This window comes from Coenobita brevimanus, chromosome 104, assembly GCF_032717465.1.
Source record: "Coenobita brevimanus isolate Jiangsu-jjx chromosome 104, ASM3271746v2, whole genome shotgun sequence".
NCBI classification, from domain to species: Eukaryota; Metazoa; Arthropoda; class Malacostraca; order Decapoda; family Coenobitidae; genus Coenobita; species Coenobita brevimanus.
Window position 1 is genome coordinate 13,842,505 of NC_137057.1, and position 21,904 is coordinate 13,864,408.

At 38.9% G+C, this 21,904-nt stretch overlaps 1 protein-coding gene across 1 annotated transcript in view; it reads right to left on the bottom strand.

The window, feature by feature from the left end:
* Positions 1–7,235: 7,235 nt before the first annotated feature.
* LOC145416010 (hemicentin-1-like) overlaps positions 7,236–21,904 on the bottom strand; it is a 145,320-nt gene continuing 130,651 nt past the window's right edge. Inside the window, exons 4-6 of the mRNA XM_080285110.1 lie at positions 10,068–10,364; positions 9,291–9,399; positions 7,236–7,368 (exon numbers count right to left, since the gene is read on the bottom strand). Of these exons, the coding sequence (XP_080141236.1) occupies positions 7,236–7,368; positions 9,291–9,399; positions 10,068–10,364 (539 nt within the window). The remainder of the gene's footprint in view (positions 7,369–9,290; positions 9,400–10,067; positions 10,365–21,904) is intronic.

A 21,904-nucleotide genomic window follows, 5' to 3' on the forward strand; every position in this document is an offset into this window, starting at 1 on the left:
TGTATGTATAACATTCATATGCATATATGCAAAAAAAAAAAAAAGTTCAAAGTTAAGATTATAGTACTTTTATATAGAGATAATGATACTGGTATACTTCTATATCATGTGTCATTCAATTATATATATATATATATATATATATATATATATATATATATATATATATATATATATATATATATATATATATATATATATATATATATATATATATACAGTATATATATATATTACAAAATATGTACACTTCATTCAGGGGAGTTTACTTGAATTCGTACTTTACCCCCACTAAATACTGACTCCAAATTTGCAATTCTTGCATGCATTCTGTGCATTGCGAACAGCACTACTGCAAATACAATAAAGAAGATTATAAAGACAGTAAGTGCTGGGCTATACACATAATATGAGTTGAACATACTCAAACTCAAATCTTCCAAGGGCTTCATTGTTTCATTGATTAGTTGCATAGTCTCAAACTTAGGTGAAGTCAACTTAATACCTGTGCTCATGTTTAAGTCCACATTAGGTAGTGCGTGGAAATGTTTGTGTGTATGACTGAGGATGGTGTAGTGATTGATGGTGGATAAAATGGACATGGATGGTGTAAGTACCACACAGTAGTCTGATGCTATGTATAATCCTGATGCTGAAGTATGAGATGGAGGTATATCTGGGCAGCCTATGTAAACTGATGTGTTATGATTGAAATAAAAAAACTGTGAGCGTCCGATGCGTTGATGGTGTACAAGCTTATCTGGAGCAAATGTGAAGTTGCAGTGGTAATGAATGTCGTGATTTCTTATGATAGCCATTTCACAAGGGACTGTATCAGTAGGCTGAAACGTGAAAATATACGCAGGACACAGGTGAACAGCATGTAATGATATACGGCACTTTCGTTCAATCGTTGATTCATTGCGAAAGTGACAGTGTTCCGTCTCTTGGAGACCATGATGAGTTCGGTGTCTGTGTTGATGTTGATGATGACCAAAGTGTTATTATTCTTAGAAGGGAAGGGGTGTATTTGGTATACTGTGAACAGGTCGGCAGTTATGAATGGTACATAAACTACTACTGATGTTGGTGTTAGTGTTGCTTCTAAATATGGATGATATTGCATGAAATCACTACTTCGGAACTAAGGCTTCAGTTTATGTTTATGTATGCCTTGACTAATTATCTGACGTAGCTCATGAACTGGACGTAAGTCAATTGTGATCTTGCCATTACCGGCATTCGAAATAACTTGCTTAAGTGCCCTGTAACGAACTCTAGTGTTGTCTGATTGGAGTAGAATTGTGTCAATGTGTTCCGTGATGATGAAGTGTTGGAAAAGTGTTATATTCCCTTCCATGGCATTTATTTTATCTACACTTTGGAGACCTATGTTTTCCGCCTTTTTCAGAATTTTCACGATTGTCTTCATTGCTGAGTTATGTCCTGCGATGAATTTATCTTGGTATGTTAGTACCTGAGGTATTTTATTAAATTTGTTGTTTATTTCTTGAAGATCTTCCTCTGTACCCAATCCAAAGATGTTCCCAAGAATTGCACCACCCAGGTCAAAAAAACCGCGCTTTTGGCGAGTACGTGTAATGTTCGTGACTCTCAATACCTCTGTTCTATGAGATGGGAGATCTAGGATCATGATGAGCATAGTTGACTTTGTCTGTTCTATCTTCCATTTCGCTAACATCACTATTTCATCCATTTCCTTTGTGTTATGTGCTTGTGAAATATAGCCTCCTGTCATGAAGTCCAGGGTCCTCATGGGTTTGGCGATGTTCTCTAGATAAGAAGGTAATTCGTATAAGTAATTCAAACTGATTTCAGTACTCATGACATCTTTTACGATTGACGTCGTGGCCGTTGGAGCTATGCGGCATCCTTGCCGTACTATGTGTTGGGGGTCTAAGTGAGCATATCCTCTTGCTATGTAGAGGAGAATCCATAAGTCCCTTCATCGTTACCTGCCGACAAAAATATCTATAAATTTTCTAATATGGTCATACTGCCGTCGATGATAGTGATGATGTGCGTTACGGTTGACTAACGGAGAACAATATTTTGCTTGTTATTTCATTTATAGAAGGAGTTTAAATCGATATGTAAATCATTGTAGATATTTTTGGAACAGTTGCACCTATGTTTGATTGTTTGGTATATGACCTGTATTTTTGTAATTACTGTTGTTTTCTTTATTGGTTTCATGAGTTATGTTCGGTTGTTCGGTGGTATCCGAGGCTGTATAATTATTGGATAGTTCCCTTGAAACTCGTTTTAAATGGTAAATATGAACTTGTTTCTCTTGACAGTGACCTAATTAAAACCTTGTATTTATGTTAATTACTCTGTATGGGCCCTCAAACTTCGGGGATAATTTATTGTCTCTCGTTTGAATGATACCATAAGCAGTGTCTCCTAAGCTGATAGACGAGTCTCTTGCCTTTTTATTAAATGCCTCCGTCATTTCTTCCTTGGACATAGTTAATTGTTTTTTTACTCTTTTATGTATGTCCTGGAATTCACGTACACGGAGTTTAGGGTAATCATCGTAGTTGTATATGAGCAGATTTTCACCTTCTAGAATTTCATATGGGAGTTTTTTATCTGTCCCATATATAATGAAATGTGGTGTGTCTCCTACAGATTTATTTATAGATCCATTAATTGAGGCTTCTACTCTGGGAATCCAATCATCTCAGCTTGCATAATTTTCGTTGAGAATGTGTCGTAGTACATCTAATACTTTTTTGTTTTGTCTCTCTACTAACCCATTAGATGCTGGATGCTAAGCTAAAACATTAACCTTTTTGATATTGTATTGTTTACATATTTCTTGCAAGATATCAGAAGTAAATTCACCTCCATTATCGCTTATTAATACCTTTGGGGTAGTAAAGTGACATATTGCATTATCTATTATTGCCTTTGCTACTGTCTCTGCTGTTTTATCCTTAATTGGGGATAAAATTACATAACGGGAGGAATGATCCATTGCTACAAATAGGTATTGGTTATTATTGTATGATAACGGCATCTTGAGGAAATCAACCGCGACAACGTCCCATGGTTGATGTGGTACAGGGTAATCACCTATAGATGCAGGTGTGATTGGGTATCCTTTTTGTTTTGCACATGATTCGCATCTGTCTATATAATTGTTTATATCTTTTCGTAATGATGGCCAGTAATATAACAACTGGGTTTGTTTGAATATCCTATCCTTCCCAGGATGTCTTGCATGTGGACTATCGTGTATCGTTCGTAATACTTGGGGTATCATGTCATTAGGTACCACTAATTGTTTATTTCTTCGGGTTTTGGTTGTCCTGGGTTGATCCTGTATAAGACGTTATTGATTATTGTGAATTGTTCTAGTGGTACATGTAGTTTGGGTAATTGTATGTCATCTCCACTTTCTAACTTGTATACAACTTTAGACCATGCTGGATCAAGTCATTGTGCTTTCACGATTTCATCGTGATTTGGGATGTTTCCTTTGAGATCTAATGCCGCGACCTGAATTGTTTTCGGGTTCCTGGATAATGCATCAGCTACTAGATTCATTTTGCCTTGTATATAATGAATATCTACATTGTAGTTGACAACTGTACATTTCCATCTTGTTCTCCTCCCAGAGAGGAGTTTTTCTTTAAACATACCCACTAGCGGTTTATAGTCGGTGAATAAGTGTATTTCGTAATCATATACCAAATCTCAAAACTTTTGTAATGCAAAAACCACTGCAAGTGCCTCTAAGTCTGTGGTGCAATAATTTTTCTCTGCACCTTTTACTTGTCTGCTGGCATATGCAATAGGTTGATTCTGTCCTCTTTTATCTTCTTGCATCAATACAGCCCCAAATCCTTTAATTAATGCATCTGCACAAATAGTAAATGGTTTTGTGAAATCCGGATATGCCAAACATGGTGCATTTGTAAGTTTATTTTCTAATTTGTTAAATGCTTGTTTTTATTCTTCTCCCCATTGGAATATAGCATATTTTTTTGAGTAGTTGGAATAGAGGAAAGGCTATATGAAAGAATTGTTGTATGAATGACCTATAGTACCCAGCTAGACCTAAAAATTGTCTAACTTCGTCAGTCGTAGTGGGTTCAGGGAAGTCTCTCACTGCCTGTATTTTGTCATCGGAGGTGTGAGTACCTTCAGCATTTGCCTAAGAATTTTATTTCCTTAAAGCAAAATTTGCATTTAGAAAGCTTAATTTTTAAAACAGCATCATCAAGCTTTTGTAAGAGTAGGTCTAATTTCTGGAGATGTTCTGTGATATCTTTCATTGCGATGATAATATCATCACGATAAACAAATATTCCTTGTCCTAAAATTCCGGACAATACGTCATTCATAAGACACTGGAATGTGCCCGGGGCTGTCTTCAGTCCCACTGGCATACTCCTGTACTGATAATATCCTGTATTTGTGGAAAAGGCAGTGTATTTACGTGACTCCTGATCTACTGGAATTTGACCAAATCTACCATGGAAAATACATTTTCTGGTCCAATATTCTGTAGGATGTCACTTAGCAATGGCATGGGAAACAGGTCTGGGATTGTGTGATTGTTTAGTCTACGGTAATCTACTACCGCACGCATTTCTCCATTTCTTTTGATCACGAAGAATAATGGGGCATTCCACGGGGAGGCTGATGGCTCAGTATTTCCAAGTTTTAATATTTCATCGACATACTGGTTTGCGAGTGTACGTTGAGATTGTGGGACTCCTTAGGCAGGTACGAAAATCGGTAGTGTGTCTGGGTGCACGTTAATCTTGTGATTAACCAGGTTAGTACACCCTAATTGTTCTCTGGGTAATGCTACGGTGTCCCTATGTTTTTCCAACAGGTTTAACACATCATTTTCTTCATCAAATTCACCTGTGTGAATTAAATTCTCTTTTATGCTTTCTCTATCCGTAGATTTTATCTCACTTGTCACTCCAGCTAAAACTATTACCATCACGGGGGTGGGACATTTTTCAATATTAACTAGACAAGTCCCCTTTTTCAACTGTACTTCCCCATTCATGTGATTAATTAAGAATATCTGAGTTTGCCCATCATCATTCATCTGACATAATGCGTTTTCTACTGACAATGCTTTTACTTTACATAATTCTTCCAAGACAAGAACAGTACTATTCTTCATCCCACCACTACCACCAACTATATGTGACTCTTTGGTCTTGTAATATGTACTGTAAGTCTTGAGTTTTGGTTAAAGTTATTGTGCCAGTTGAAGGCAGGAGTTAAAGATGAATACAGGGAGTTGATCTTGATTTATTATCTTCAAGGAAAGTCTAAGTTGAGCAGTGTATGTACAGTATTACACAGGAACGTAATCTACTAAGTCTCGTCGGACCCCTCTTCTTATTTCCTCTCTCCACGACCTGTCGGTTCTATGGCTAGCCCCTTTCTGATCTCTGATTCCTACATTCTCGTTTAGCAGAGCTCGTGTCACGTGGGCTACACTGTCGTTGAAGCTTCTAGAACCCTGTATGTCTGTGTATATGTAGTGCTTTCGGTCCCCACTGGCATACTGTTGATTAGGTATTTGCTGAACTCATTTCCTTTTGGTCAATTCTCGCTGACACACTTCCTATCTCACACCCTGGCTGGTGCTTCTATCTATCTATCTCTTTATCTATCTATGAGATGTATTATTATAATATGGAGTCCTGACAGTTGTACAGCTATTCCTTGTATCATAGTGCAATTACCGTACAAGCTATACAAGAGAAAACAAAAGGTACATGATAATAAATGGGCATTTCTGGTGTTAAAGTGAATAAAGAAAGCAAAATATGGTTTATTACGAAATGGTAATTTTCCTTTGTAGCAAAATTAAAGAAAATTCACTCAAAAGATACATGATAAGGAATATGTATTCCTTGTATGTCATGTTAAGAAAGATAAATCTAAAATTTATATGATCTACTGTAATACAGAATGGTCATAATCTTTGCAAATAAAATTGCATGAAAATCAATTAGCCAGAAGATCCTTGATAATTACTGGTATTCCTTGTATGTGTGATTTGTAATCTAAAGACCATTTCCTTTATACAATTTACATAAAAACGTTCTGTCCAAAGAAACATGATAATGAATGAGTATTCCTTTCATGGTCATATGAAAAAAGCGAAAGCAAAGTGTGATTTACAGCATAAAGGTAGAAAAAATTACATTGCCCTTGTTTGCACAGTTAGACTGAAACATTTAATTGTCATCGAATTGAAGATCTTGGTGTTGAATTACACTAGAAAAACACATGGTTGCAGGTTTTCAGACACAGCATTGGCGTCATGACTGATATGGCATTATCAATGCAGCGTTCAAGATTCTGCAATCTATATTCTGTCTGTGTCATATCCTCTGGGGACGTGTTCATTATGGAAGTAGAATTAGCTGCCAGATCACGTTTCATAGTAGCTTTCATGATGCTCCAGCACTCTTCAATGGGGTTTGCTGATGCACTCTATGGGCTCGCCTGTAACATCTCTACATCGCAGAATTCCTCTTCCTCAACAACACTCTCAAGGCCAGCATGAACGGGTGCATTATCACACACAACAACAATGCTGTCAAGAGGCTCAGTAATTGTGCGGAGCATTCGTGGCGGCCAATCTTGACAGTCTTCCTTCTTGTAGCTACCCCTCCTACGTTCCCAGTAGACAATGCCAGACTGTGAAATTCCACTGAGTATATGTATGTTTTTTCCTTTTGATGTAGGACTTTTCACCATGCAGCGAACTCCCTTACATGCATGCCCCTAAGATCGGCACAGGAAAAGATTCACATTCGTTTCATCTACAGTTTTCCCACGTCCAGTCCTATTCATCAGTTTTTCCACATAGTCTTTCCGTTTGTGTTTATTTGCCTCGGAGTTCACAGAGGCAGGTTCTGGATGTACCGTTTTCACTGAGTACATTTGACCGTCCAGATACTTGTGAACCGTGTTAGTGCCCACATGGATGCCAATTTCATTAGCAAGCCTGTCAGCAATCTCCTTCAGTGTGATAACTAGGTTTTCCTCCACATGTTGTATCATGTTGATGTGCTCTTGGCAAAGTTATGCGCTCGCTCTTTTGCAGGTTCATCTGCTCGACGTGTCCATCCACATGCTGTAGAAACCGCGATACCATTGTCTATTGCAACAGATCTCCAGTCACCACCGTTCTCAGCTGCCGCTAAGATTCTTTTTTAGCTTCAGCGGTTGTCAGTTTTGGAGTACTTGACCCGTTTTGTACCAGCCTTCACTCCTCTTCTCTTCTCTTCTTGAGTTCTGGTACAAATATTATCCTCGTCCGAGGTATATTCATTCTCACCTGATCCCATACTGCTGTAAGGAAGAGAAAACAGAACATAAACCAAATTGTTTAACAAGAACCAAATTAAATGTATTAATGAACGCTGGTTCCTTGGCCGGCACCAGCCATGTAATTGCACAACTGCTTGACCGGCGTAGCCAATAATTTTTTGTCAAATTCTGGACATATGGGGCTTTTCTGCACGCACTATCAACAAGTCAACTCCCGTCACTGCGTGCCATGTCAGTCTCCCTGAAGATCTCGTTCCCTTTAAATGCTGAAAAGAGAGAACGAACTTTCGAAGGCTAGTAAAAATAATAGTTCGTGACTTTAAAATGGAAGAGTTCTTGTAAAAAATTTTTGCCTAACCAACCTCATCTAATCTTATTTAGGTTAGATTAGGTTAACTTAGGTTACGATAATAACCAATACAAAACGTGTGATAGTGCACGCAAAAAACTCCATGTATGTATCCAGAATATGACGAAATATATGATACTCTGGCCAAGCAGGTTCGGCAAGTAGCCTAGCCTACATGGCTGGTGCTGGTCATGAACAAGGAGCCACTTCCTATAGATATACTGAAGGCTTATATATATAAATATACTCATTGAGTATATTCAGTTGAAAAAAACAGTCCAGAACATCAGAGTAAAATGAAAGAAAATACACGCACAAAATGAATACAAACCTTCTCTGGTGGAGCCCTCCTCGTCTCTGATTTCCCGTCAAAACCGCGAGCCAGTCGGAACGCTGCACAGCTGGAGGACTCGTTTTGTATTGGCTTACGGAATTAATTAACAAGTAATTACCTTGGCATAGAGCCTATGATATGCTGCTGTATTTATTTTTATTTGCAATCCATTAAAATGTTAGTTTTCTTTTAAATTAAATTTCAGTTCTTTTAAATTACATTTCAGATGTTTTAAATTAAGCTTCACTGATTTAAAATTAAACTTCAGGTATTTTAGATTAAACTTCAGTTGTTTTAAATTAAACTTCAGGGATTTTATATTAAATTTCAGATGTTTTAAATTAAACTTCAGATGTTTTAATTTGAAGTTCAGTTATTTTAATTTGAGGGTGAAGAGGTATAGATTAAGGATTTGTGTATGTTCAGATACTGGCTGCATTGAATAAAATTTATTATTAATATTATCTTTATTTTTATTACCAATCCAGCATAGCATGATGATACCATTTTATGCATCCCATCCCTTACCGTTGCGCGAGATTCATCCTGTGTGTGTGTGTGTGTGTGTGTGTGTGTGTGTGTGTGTGTGTGTGTGTGTGTTCTTTAATTCTTTCTAGGCTATCTGATGGATATGAAATAATCTTTCCAGGTGAGTTCGTCTGGTTACTGGGAAGGCTTTCCATTATAAACAATATTCCAACCATGACTTTAATCGGTGCCAGCCCCGTAACCAAAAAAAAATTATCAGAAACAATGAAAGGAAGGCATACATGGCTTTGATATCTTACTACCTATTTGACATCGAACTCTCATCCGTAATGCGATATTTAGGGAACGTGAACCTTCCAATGAATCTTTGGGGAGGTAAGTCCCTTTCCAAAAATAAAAATGTTCAGGAACAGGGAAATCTGAGCACATGGATTTCAAATTAATCGGCATATATATCACAGAACTGGGTACGCAATTTCCATGCATTCTCTGAAAGCAAAGGAAGAAACTGCACATCTTCTTTAGTATTAAAGTAATTCAGTCAGTGCTCCCTCTCTTTAATTCTTCTTAGTACGCATTCCTGTTAATGTGTCTATTTGCTCAGGCAGTACAGAATTCCTCACCTGTGTTAAACAACCTTAACCTTCCCATGCCATGCCTTTCCCTGCTTCTCACTGCTTAAAAGGCGGAGGGTGCTAAGATATGGTGCGACAGGGACAGGGCCAAGTTCAGCTCCACGCTGGCGTGACTGAAGAAGGCTCCGTCTAAGACCTAGTGAGCAGCAGTAGGGTGGCGGAGGCTATTAAATAACAGGCCAGGCTGGTGGACAGGCTTAGTGGGCAGGAGGCGTTGTGGTGCTGCATGGCGGCCAGTTCCTCACCTGAAAATTTCGTCATGCAGTGTGGGCAGGGTAAGAAATACACTTTGAAAGCTTCCAGAATATAGGAAAAATATTGATGCCACAGTCCTTCCATTACTGTGAAGCCTTCCTATTTTATTTTGTTATTCAATCAATTATCTTTAGTAAAAACTGTAATCTTCTGTGGTGAAGTGGTTAGAAATAATCCTTTTAAGCTTTTCCTTGGGAGACGAGTTTAATAGCTTAACGGATGGTAGGGGAAAAAAAAAAAGCCAAAAAGAACCTGGACGTAGAGATGAGATTAATAAATGAAATAAATATATTTGCAAACGCGATGTTTGAAAGTAGATTTGGAGTCATCACACATTTTCTCAGAAATATTATTAACGACTGGAGTCGTCATGAACTGTGTTTAGTAATGGATTTTACTTGCAGACGTGCTTCTCTCTCTCTCTCTCTCTCTCTCTCTCTCTCTCTCTCTCTCTCTCTCTCAGTAAACGTTTGGGGTTCTCACGAAATGTATGAAGGGAATAAATTAAATCAAAGCCGTCTCACGTGTAATGATTCTTTGAGCCGTCATAAATAGATACCTTATGCATTCTACATTTTCTCTTAGCTGCTAGAGGTTCTTGAGGTGAATAAAGTGTCTGTTGGTAGCAAAAATATCGGGTTACCTTACAGAATCTCACCTTTTAACACGTGCACTGTAACATTCAGCGGCTGTGTACAGGTGGAAGTGCATGTGTAGGTGCCAGAGTCTGTGGGTGTGGCGTGGGATCGAGCCAGGGACAGTCGAGACACAGGTGTGGTCACATTGTTATCGGTGACCTGGAACTCGTGGGCCTTTGGGGTGGCAACGGGTTGGCCTTCTCTGCTCCAGGCAAGGAAAGCTGGAGGTGGACATCCCTGGACTTGGCACACAACTTCCAGGCGACTCCCAGACTGCACGTACACCTCTCCGCCCGGCTGCACTGTCGCCACAGCTTCTGTTATTGGAAAGAAATGCTTTAAGAGTGGGTATTGTCCTAAAAGAATAACTCATTTTTTCTTAAACCGAATTCTCTATTACAATAGAAAAGAATGTTATTAGTGTGACCCAAGGCTCAGCTAAAAGGTAAAGCCGGTGGACTGCAGGCTTACCTTGTCTTGCAGTCCACCGCCCTCCTTTTCGGAGATAAGGAAATAGCTGAGGGACGTTTGTATAGTCAGGTAATAAAGTCGCCTTGTTACATCCGTTCCACCTCATGAAGGCGTTTCCCTCGAGCACCAACAAACAATGTAACAGCCAGTTATGGTTGCAATATGGCCACAAAGCTGGGTTAACATTAGTGTGCGCATTGGGGGAGGGGGGATGCTGCCTCCGGACGCTCTTTTTCAGCCCTGGTGCCACGTTTCAATGGGTAATGATCCCATATACAATTCTGGATTGATTGATTAACTGACTGATTGACCGATTACACTAAAAATATCATGACATTGTCACAAGAGAAAATTGCCACCATACAAGAGGATTAAAAATAGAACAAAGAAAACTAAATTTACACACACACACACACACACACACACAGATATATTTATATATATATATATATATATATATATATATATATATCCAGACGCCCCCCCTGGGGGTAGGGGGGTTTTCAAGAATACTCCCCTAGTATCCCTGCTTGTCGTAAAAGACGACTAAAAGGGTTGGCGGAGGGTTAGTGCCCCTCCCCGGAAAAAAACTAACTAAAAAAACAAACAAGAAGCCTCGGACAAGGACTGACCAAACGATGACGACCTAGGACCGGACAAAGGACTTGGTAATGAGTACATGGAATGTAAGAGGAGAGAATGATGAGGTGAAAGAGAGAGAGATTGTCCAGGTGCTTGAGGGTGCGAAAGTGGATGTATGTGGAATAACTGAAACAAAATGGAGAGGAGAAAGTGTGAGAGAATGGGAGTATGGATGGGGTATATGTGCAGGAGTAGGTGAGAATGAGAGGGCAAAGGAAGGAGTATGTATAGTTGTGAGTAAAAGATGGAAGAGGAGCATAAGACAGTATGGATCAGTTGGGTCAAGGATTGTGTGGGTAAAGTTGAAAGTTGGAATACAAATGTGGGCGATTGTGTGTGTGTATGCACCAACGCAAGATCGCGCTAGAAGAGTGAGAGAAGAGTTCTGGACAAATGTGGAAGTGTGCATGGAAAAGTTTGGAAGGAATGAGAGAGTGTTTTTGGTTGGTGATATGAATGGTAAAGTTGGGAATGTGAAGGTGGATGGAATAGTTGGTGAGTGGGGTGTGCCTGCTGAGATAGATGAGAATGGGAGTGCGTTAGTGGACATTTGTGCTGGGAGGGGGTTGGTGATAGCCAATACCCTCTTCAGGCATAAAATGATCCACAGGTATACATGGCGAGTGATGAGAAGGGTGGGTGGTGAACTGAATGAAAGGAAGGCAATGATTGATTATGTGTGTGTGGATGAAAGGATGCGAAGATGTGTAAAGGATGCAAGAGTGTATAGAGGTTGGGGGAGTGGACTTTCTGACCACTACTTGGTGGTGGCCAGAATTAGAATGCAAGTAAGATGGAGGAATAGAAGAAAGGAAAGACGAGAGGAAGGAGTAGTTGCAAGGAGAGTGGAAAGGTTACAAGAGGATGAGAAAAAGGCAGAGTATAAGAGAGAAGTGGAGGAACGATTGGGCAAATATGAACTGGAGCAGATGGGAGACGTGGAAGGTGTGTGTAAGATATTTACAGAAGAAATATGTGCAGCATGTGATGTGGTGTGTGAAAGGAAGAGAAGACGGAGGGGGGTGCAAGGAACAGCGTGGTGGACTGAAGAGGTGAAACAGGCTGTGGCACAAAAGAAGAAAGCATACAATGAACGGATGAGAAATAGGGTCGTGGAAGAAGTTGAGAGGCGGAAGAGAGAGTTATATGTGGAAAGAAAGAGAGAAGTGAAAAGATTAGTAAGAGTAAGAAGAGAGTGGATGAGGAATTTGGAAGGAATTTGAGTGTAAAGTGGAGGGACTGTAAGAAAATGTTCTGGAGAGAAGTGAAAAGAGTAAGACAGGGTGGAAGTGAAGTTAGCAGGGGAGTGAAAGACAAAAATGGTAGATTACTAGTGGAGAAGGGAGAAAAAGTGAACAGATGGAGAGAACACTTTAAGGAATTATTGAACGTAGAGGATGGAAGTAATGCGAGTATAATTGGCTGGGGAATGGCTGGGAGAAGGAGGGAGGTGAGAAGACAGGAAGAAATCAGTAGGATAGAAGTTGTGGAAGCAATGAAGAAAGTTAAATCGGGGAAAGCCCCAGGAATTGATGGAGTGTGTGGTGAAATGCTGAAGCATGGGGGAGAGATAGCAGTAGAATGGATGTGGAAGATGTGCAGATTGGCCTGGGAGGAAGGTAGAGTCCCGGAGGATTGGAAGTCAGGTATAATTATTCCCTTGTACAAAGGAAAAGGGGAAAAAGAAGTGTGTGGTAATCATAGGGGCATTTGTCTTCTTAGTATAATAGGAAAAGTGTATGGTAGGATACTTATAGACAGAGTTGGAGAAAGAACAGAGAAATTAGTTGGAGAAGAACAGGGAGGCTTTAGGAAGGGAAGAGGTTGTGTAGATCAGATATTCATTCTTAGATCTTTAGTGGAAAAGTTTCTAGAGAAGGGAAAGAAGTTGTATGCGGCTTTCATGGATTTGGAGAAAGCATATGACAGGGTGGATAGACAAGGATTGTGGAAAGTGTTAAGAATATATGGAGTAGATGGGAAGTTCTTGAATGCTGTGAAGAGTATGAACGATGGTGCGAAGGCTGCAGTGCGTGTGGATGGTGAACTAAGTGTATTTTTCTCTTTGAAAGTTGGTTTGAAACAGGGATGTGTCATGTCTCCATGGTTGTTCAATCTGTACATGGATGGGGTAATAAAAGAGGTACAAGGTAGGGTAGTGGATGTTGGAGTGGCCCTGGTGAGAGAGGATAGTGTTTGGAAACTCCCTGTACTGTTGTTTGCAGATGATACTGTGTTGTTAAGTGAAGACGAAGGGGAGCTGCAAGGCTTGGTGGATGAGTTTGAGACAGTGTGTAAGAAACGCAATCTAAAGGTGAATGTAGGGAAGAGTAAAGTGATGGTCTTTGAGAGAGGTGAAGTTAGTGAATGTACAGCGAAGTTGGATGGTGAGGAATTGGAAAATGTGAGTACGTTTAAGTGACTTGGGTAGTGTGATGAGTAAGGATGGAGGTTTGGAGGGTGAAGTGCTTGAAAGGGTACAGCAGGGAAGAAAGGTTGCTGGTTCTTTGAAAGCAGTGATAAGAAACAGGGAAGTGAGCATGGAAGTGAAAAAGTTACTACATGACAGTATTGTGATACCAACTCTAACGTACGGAAATGAAGCTTGGACATTGTTGGAAGGACACAAGTCAAGAGTGAGAGCAGTGGAAATGAGTTATTTAAGAGGAGCCTGTGGAGTCACATGGAGAGACAGGCTGACGAATGAGGATATAAAGGAGCGTTGTGGTGTGGATGTGGATGTGATAGGAAGCGTTATGAGGAACACACTGAGGTGGTTTGGCCATATGGAGAGGATGGAGGGTGAAAGACTGACGAAGAGAGTGTATGTGAGTGAGGTGGAGGGGGGAAGAGGAGGGGGAGGCCGAGGATGAGATGGAGTAATGGGGTGGAGAGGTATATGAGAGGGGGGTGTGAGTTGGGAGCAGGGCAGTGAAATGGTGGGGGACAGGGCGACTTGGAGGCGATTTGTTTGTGGCCACCCCAAACAGGATTGAGGCGTCTGGCAATAGATAGATAGATAGATAGCCTTGATTCCTTATACGGGGTGGCCACAAACAAATCGCCTCCACGTCACCCTGTCCCCCGCCATTTCATTGCCCTACTCCCAAATCACACACTCCTCTCATATCTCTCCACTCCATCCCTCCATCTCATCCGTGGCCTTGTCCTCCCTCTCTCCCTCTCCACCTCACTGAAATACAAGCTCCTCGTCAGTCTCTCAGTCTCCATCCTCTCCACATGGTCAAACCACCTCAATGTGTTTCTCATAATATATATATATATATATATATATATATATATATATATATATATATATATATATATATATATATATATATATATATATATATATATATTGTTACATAGCCTATGATTTCATCATCCTTTGTGTAATTTTAACGCACAGTATGCTGCATGTTTGATCACGAGCGTGTTCTGCCTCAGTAACCCCCTTCTACTGTTATAGTAGAGTAAGTCGTCATTTCTGGAGTTCAAAGCAGGATTGTCAACTCTTTGTCCCCATGACTTCATTTGCGCGTCCTTCTTACAAGTTGTATGAAGCTCTGCCGGCCCCCATATAATGAGCTCAGTCTCTGCATCATTGCCACTTAGATCTGCTCCTCATTTTGTTCACATCTCTGTCCTCCCCTGTACAGATATTATTATTGTGCGTGCTCAAGAAATCTGCAAACATCTAGCAGCTGTGTGTAATTTGAGTATAACTGTTGTATTTTTTCTTGTACTGTGTAGCATAAGGCCTAGTGAGGTTTTCGATTGATGTTGGGTTTTATGTCAGTCATTTTTGATAATAGTTTCTATCTGTAATAATTTATCTTGCATTAACTGAGCATTACCTGGTGTATTTTCATTTTATCAGGGCTGACTTAGATAAATTTACTCTCGCTAATTTCGTGTTAACAGAGGCTATTGCAGTTAACCATATATTTAACCTGTTTATTTGCCATTACATTATCCTTATGAGTCCTGAATGTTTTGTTGTTAGTTTGAGCATTAAACTTTAACTTGTAATTTTACCTAACTCTTTTGTTTTGAACCTGGAATTTTACGGTACAGTAGTGATTTTTGGTATTCTCACTTAAAGTGTACATTATCTTTCTCTGTTCCAAAACATAAATTTGGCGACCTCGCCAGGATATTCAGGATATTATCATAAGGATATTACTCGATATTTTGTGACTGTTACTTATTCATGATGTCTACTATTATTACACTTGATGAAACCAAAGATTTTTTGTCAAATGTGGAAACAGTGTGTGATGTAGAAAACAGAACAAAGAATGAACTTAAGATTGTTGCTCAACAATTGGGATTTGTTGTTCGCTCTCATCAGTCTAAAGATCAAATTGTTGACATGATTAATGAAAGCTTGTTTAATGTATCTCCTCGAAATGAGAAAACGCAGATTGAATTAGCTAAGTTACAGCTAGCCCTGCAGGAGTCTCGTGCTAAGGAGGCTGAATTTCAGGCCCGTTCTAAAGAGGCTGAGGCACAAGTTGAAATTGCTAGGATTCAGGCAGACCATGAGTATCGCATGAAACAAGGTGGAACTGGATCATCTAGCTCTGATGATTTTGATGTGGCTAAAAATGTTAAACTTGTCCCTCCTTTTAATGAATCTGATTTAACAAAGTATTTTCAGTTGTTTGAGAGGGTAGCTACAGGTTTTAATTGGCCTAAAAAGTATTGGTCAGTACTCCTTCAAACTGTTCTCACCGGTAAAGCTCAAGTAACTTATGCATCTTTGCCTCAGGATCAATCTGATAATTATGATGTAGTTAACAGCTTGATTCTTAAGGCCTATGAGTTTGTTCCTGAAGCCTATAGAGTAAAATTTAGGACAACTTATAAGCAAGATAAGCAATCCCATGTTGAGTATGCAAAAATCAAAGATCTGTTAGAACAGTGGTTAAATTCTAAGAATGTGGATTCTGATTTTGGTAAATTTAAGCAGATGATTTTGCTGGAGGACTTCAAAAGGTGTATTTATAAAGATGTAAGCCTATATCTTGATGAGAAAAGAACAGATAATTTGTCTGATGCTGCAGTTGTAGCTGATGAGTATGTTCTCACTCACAAGAGATATTCTAGAGAAAAAGGGAAAGCTGAGAGTAATTACGTTGCCTCTACTCAGAGTACAGGTAACAGGAAAGAGAATAAGGATGATGTTTCTCAGGAAATAAATACCAGCTTCACCTCTACATTTCAGAAAAGTAAATGTACTTATTGTAGTAAGCTTGGTCATACTACGGAGAAATGTTTCAGGAGACAGCGTGATGTGAACAAAAAGGAGTCTTTAAATATTCAGTCAATTGGTCTAGTGTCCACTCTTGAGAGTTCCCAGAATTCTTTAACTGAGTTGACTGAACCTGCTTTGAGGGGTAACTTAAATTCTCATGATGGAGCTCCTCTTTTGAGCAGTAACGTGGGTGACACTCTCAAGAGTTCATGTGCTAATTTCCTGTCTGATGGTTTTGTCAGTCCTCTGGACAGTAATGACAGGAAATCAGTTAAAATATATCGTGATACAGGTGCTTGCCAATCCCTTATGCTGACCAGTGTTCTAGGCTCTAATGTTAATTCCTCTAATGAAACTGTAATCTTACAAGGTGTAGGGAATAATTACTTCTCTGTCCCTCTGTGCAGAGTGAATTTAGAGTCTTGTTTTGTTAATGGTTCCGTTATGGTTGGGTTGGTTGAGACACTCCCAATGTCAGGTGTAACTTTCTTACTTGGAAATGATATTGGTGCAAGTCAAGTGTGTCCAGCTCCTCAGTTGTCTAGTGAGCCAGTGGCTGCGACCCAGGATTGTGATGTCCCTGATGTGTTCCCTGCATGTGCTGTCACTAGGGCTAAGTCTAAAGTTACTGGTGATTTAGAGGATAATGATGATGATGATGTTATCCTAGCTGACACTTTTCTTGCTAATTTGGACCACTCACCAGATGAGGCAGTACCCCGTAGTGTTGATAATTTGTCTCGTCAAGAGTTGGTTGAGTTGCAGGTTGCTGACCCTGAGTTGAAAGGTCTAGCTAACTCTGCTTACATTGAAGGAGAGTCAGCCGGTGCTTCTACTTGTTATTATGTAAAGTCAGGAGTACTTATGAGGAAGTGGAGACCCCCAACAGCATCAGCCGACTGTGAATGGGAGGTTGTACATCAAGTTGTCATCTCTCGTGTTTGTAGGCAGGATATCATTAGAGTGGCTCATGATTCCAGTTTGGCAGGACACCTTGGAGTGAGGAAGACTGTGGCACGCATTTTGAAACACTTCTACTGGCCAGGTATCTTCAGGGATGTTTCCTGGTATTGTAAGTCTTGTCACACATGTCAAGTTGTGGGGAAGTGTAATCAGACCGAAAAGGTTGCACCTCTAGTTCCCATTCCTCCTTTTGAGGCGCCATTCACCCGTGTGTTGGTGGATATTGTGGGCCCTCTTCCTAAGACTTCTTCAGGATTTTCTTATGTGTTGACCCTGATTGATATGGCTACTCGTTATCCTGAAGCCATTCCACTTAGAAATATCTCAGCAAAGAACGTGGTTAAGGAAATGCTAGGGTTCTTCACAAAGTTTGGTCTGCCCAAGGAGGTACAGTCAGACTGGGGAAGTAATTTCATGTCAAATGTTTTCAAGCAGTCTCTGAAAGAGTTGGGCATCATCCAGATCACGTCTTCAGCTTACCATCCCCAGACCCAAGGAGCGTTGGAGAGATATCATCAAACACTCAAATCGATGCTCAAGAAATACTGTTTGGAACATCAGAAAGACTGGGATAAAGGTCTTCCATTCGTTGTGTTTGCTGCAAGAGAATCTCCAAGTGAATCACTGGGTTTCTCACCTTTTGAACTACTGTTTGGCCATGAAGTAAGAGGACCCCTTAAGTTACTCAAGGAATGCTGGCTGTCGGAGGAAGATGACGTCAACCTGCTGGAGTATGTGATGAAGTTCAAAGAACGGCTGTCCACTGCTTTACAGCTGGCGAGAGAGAATTTAGGAGCTGCTCAGGAGAAAATGAAGACTTGGTATGATAAGAAGTCCAGGTTACGCCACTTTCAGCCAGGAGATCAGGTTTTGATTCTGCTACCAGTTCATGGGCAACCTCTTCAAGCCAAGTTTAGTGGTCCTTATTTCGTGGAGAAGAAACTCAGTGATGTCAACTATATCATCGCCACACCAGATCGTAGAAAGAGCAAGCAACTATGTCACATCATCATGCTAAAGTTATATCACAGGCGGGACAAAAATAATCCAGTCTGCACTGTAGCTGTTCCACCCGAGTCTGCAAGTGAAGCTCTCCCATGCAGTATGAGCCTGAGTGATAGTTTGGGGAAGAATCCTGATATCATGAATGATCTCCAGACTAAGCTTTCTCATCTACACTCCAGGAAAGGCAGGAGTTTTTGGCATTACTGCAGGAGTACCCGCAAGTGTTCCGTGCCACTCCAGGAAGAACTACTGTGTTGATGCATGATGTCGAGGTTGGAGACGCAAAGCCAATTAAACTGCCTCCTTACCGTGTGAACCCAGTGAAAGTTCCTCTCATCCAGAAGGAGCTTGGCTACCTGTTGGACCACAAGATGATTGAGCCCTGTCAGAGCGAGTGAAGTTCTCCTGTCACTCTAGTCCCTAAGCCAGGTGGGTCACAGAGGCTTTGCATCGACTACAGACGTGTTAATCAGATAACTAAAACAGACACTTACCCTCTCCCTCGTGTGGAAGATTGCATAGACAAGATCGGAAAGGCTAGGTACATAAGTAAGTTTGATTTGTTAAAGGGATACTGGCAAGTACCTATGACTGAACGTGCTAGGGAGATCTCATGCTTTGTAACACTAGGAAAGACTTTTGCATGTTCTGTAATGCCAGATACAGATTGTTTTAGAGTAATAAGAAATTTCCTTTGTAAATTTCTTTTTTCTTTGTGGGGAGGTGTTACATAGCCTATGATTTCATCATCCTTTGTGTAATTTTAACGCACAGTATGCTGCATGTTTGATCACGAGCGTGTTCTGCCTCAGTTCCCCCCTTCTACCGTTATAGTAGAGTAAGTCGTCATTTCTGGAGTTCAAAGCAGGATTGTCAACTCTTTGTCCCCATGACTTCATTTGCGCGTCCTTCTTACAAGTTGTATCAAGCTCTGCCGGCCCCTATATAATGAGCTCAGTCTCTGCATCATTGCCACTTAGATCTGCTCCTCATTTTGTTCACATCTCTGTCCTCCCCTGTACAGATATTATTATTGTGAGTGCTCAAGAAATCTCCAAACATCTAGCAGCTGTGTGTAATTTGAGTATAACTGTTGTATTTTTTCTTGTACTGTGTAGCATAAGGTTAATTCTTAGGCCTAGTGAGGTTTTCGATTGATGTTGGGTTTTATGTCAGTCATTTTTTATAATAGTTTGTATCTGTAATAATTTATCTTGCATTAACTGAGCATTACCTGGTGTATTTTCATTTTGTCAGGGCTGACTTAGATAAATTTACTCTCGCTAATTTCGTGTTAGAGGCTATTGCAGTTAACCATATATTTAACCTGTTTATTTGCCATTACATTATCCTTATGAGTCCTGAATGTTTTGTTGTTAGTTTGAGCATTAAACTTTAACTTGTAATTTTACCTAACTCTTTTGTTTTGAACCTGGAACTTTACGGGACAGTAGTGATTTTTAGTATTCTCACTTAAAGTGTACATTATCTTTCTCTGTTCCGTAACAATATATATATATATATATATATATATATATATATATACCGGACCCAGGTTCAAATATCCGCTGAGGCAGGGAACAGTTTAAGGATTTGAACTATATGTAAAGCAGACTTTACCGATCTACCAGAAGACCCGCCGACATGTCGTAAAAGTACCCCCGCTAATACCAATACGCCAGTCCTGTATCAGACAGCCCTAGCATGTATTCAATCTGGATGGTGGGTGTTAGCGCCGAAGTGGTGACATGTAGTGGTGTATATGTAGGAGGACTACTGGGCCTTGAGAGCAGGCTGTGAGGCCTATGTCCAGAGTCGAGCACATAAAAAAAAAAATTATGTATATATATATATCTATATATATATATATATATATATATATATAAATATATATTTAATTCTCTCTCTCTCTCTCTCTCTCTCTCTCTCTCTCTATATATATATATATATATATACTGTATATATATATACTGTATATGTATATATATATATATATATATATATATATATATACTGTATATATATATATATATATATATATATATATATATATATATACAGTATATATATATATATATATATATATATATATATATATATATACAATATATATACATATATATATATATATATATATATATATATATATATATATATATATATATATATATATATATATATATATACTGTATATATATATATACAGAGAGAGAGAGAGAGAGAGAGAGAGAGAGAGAGAGAGATATTATATTAATATATTTATGTAACATATATACATATATATATATATATATATATATATATATATATATAATTTTTTTTTTTATGAGCTCGACTCTGACTATAGGCCTCACAGCCTGCCTCACAGCTTCTCAAAAACCCAGTAGTCCTCCTACATATACACCACTACATGTCACCCCGCCCAGCGCTAACACCCACCATCCAGATTGAATACATGCTAGGGCTGTCTGATACAGGACTGGCGTATTGGTATGCTTAGCGGGTACTTTTACGACATACATGTCGGGTCTTCTGGTAGACTCGGCAAAGTCTGCTTCACATATAGTTCAAATCCTTAAACTGTTCCCTGCCTCAGCAGATATTTGAACCTGGGTCGGTATATATATATATATATATATATATATATATATATATATATATATATATATATATATATATAATATAATATCTCTCTCTCTCTCTCTCTCTCTCTCTCTCTATATATATATATATATACATACTGTATATATATATATATATATATATATATATATATATATATATATATATATATATATATATATATATATATATATATATATATATATATATTTTTATATATACATACATATATATATATATATATATATATATATTTATATCTATCTTCCTATATATTTATATATATATATAGATAGATAGATAGATATTATATTATATATATATAACATATATATATATAATATATTATATATATATATATATATATATATAGATAGATAGATAGATAGATATTATATTATATATATATAACATTTATATATATATATATATATATATATATATATATATATATATATATATATATATATATAGATAGATAGATAGATATTATATTATATATATATATATAACATTTATATATATATATATACATATATATATATAAATATATATAATATTTTTTTTTATGTGCTCGACTCTGGACATAGGCCTCACAGCCTGCTCTCAAGGCCCAGTAGTCCTCCTACATATACACCACTACATGTCACCACTTCGGCGCTAACACCCACCATCCAGATTGAATACATGCTAGGGCTGTCTGATACAGGACTGGCGTATTGGTATTAGCGGGGGTACTTTTACGACATGTCGGTGGGTCTTCTGGTAGATCGGTAAAGTCTGCTTTACATATAGTTCAAATCCTTAAACTGTTCCCTGCCTCAGCGGATATTTGAACCTGGGTCCGGTAGGACAGCAGGCCACCTCTCTACCGATTGAGCCACCGCCTCCCCC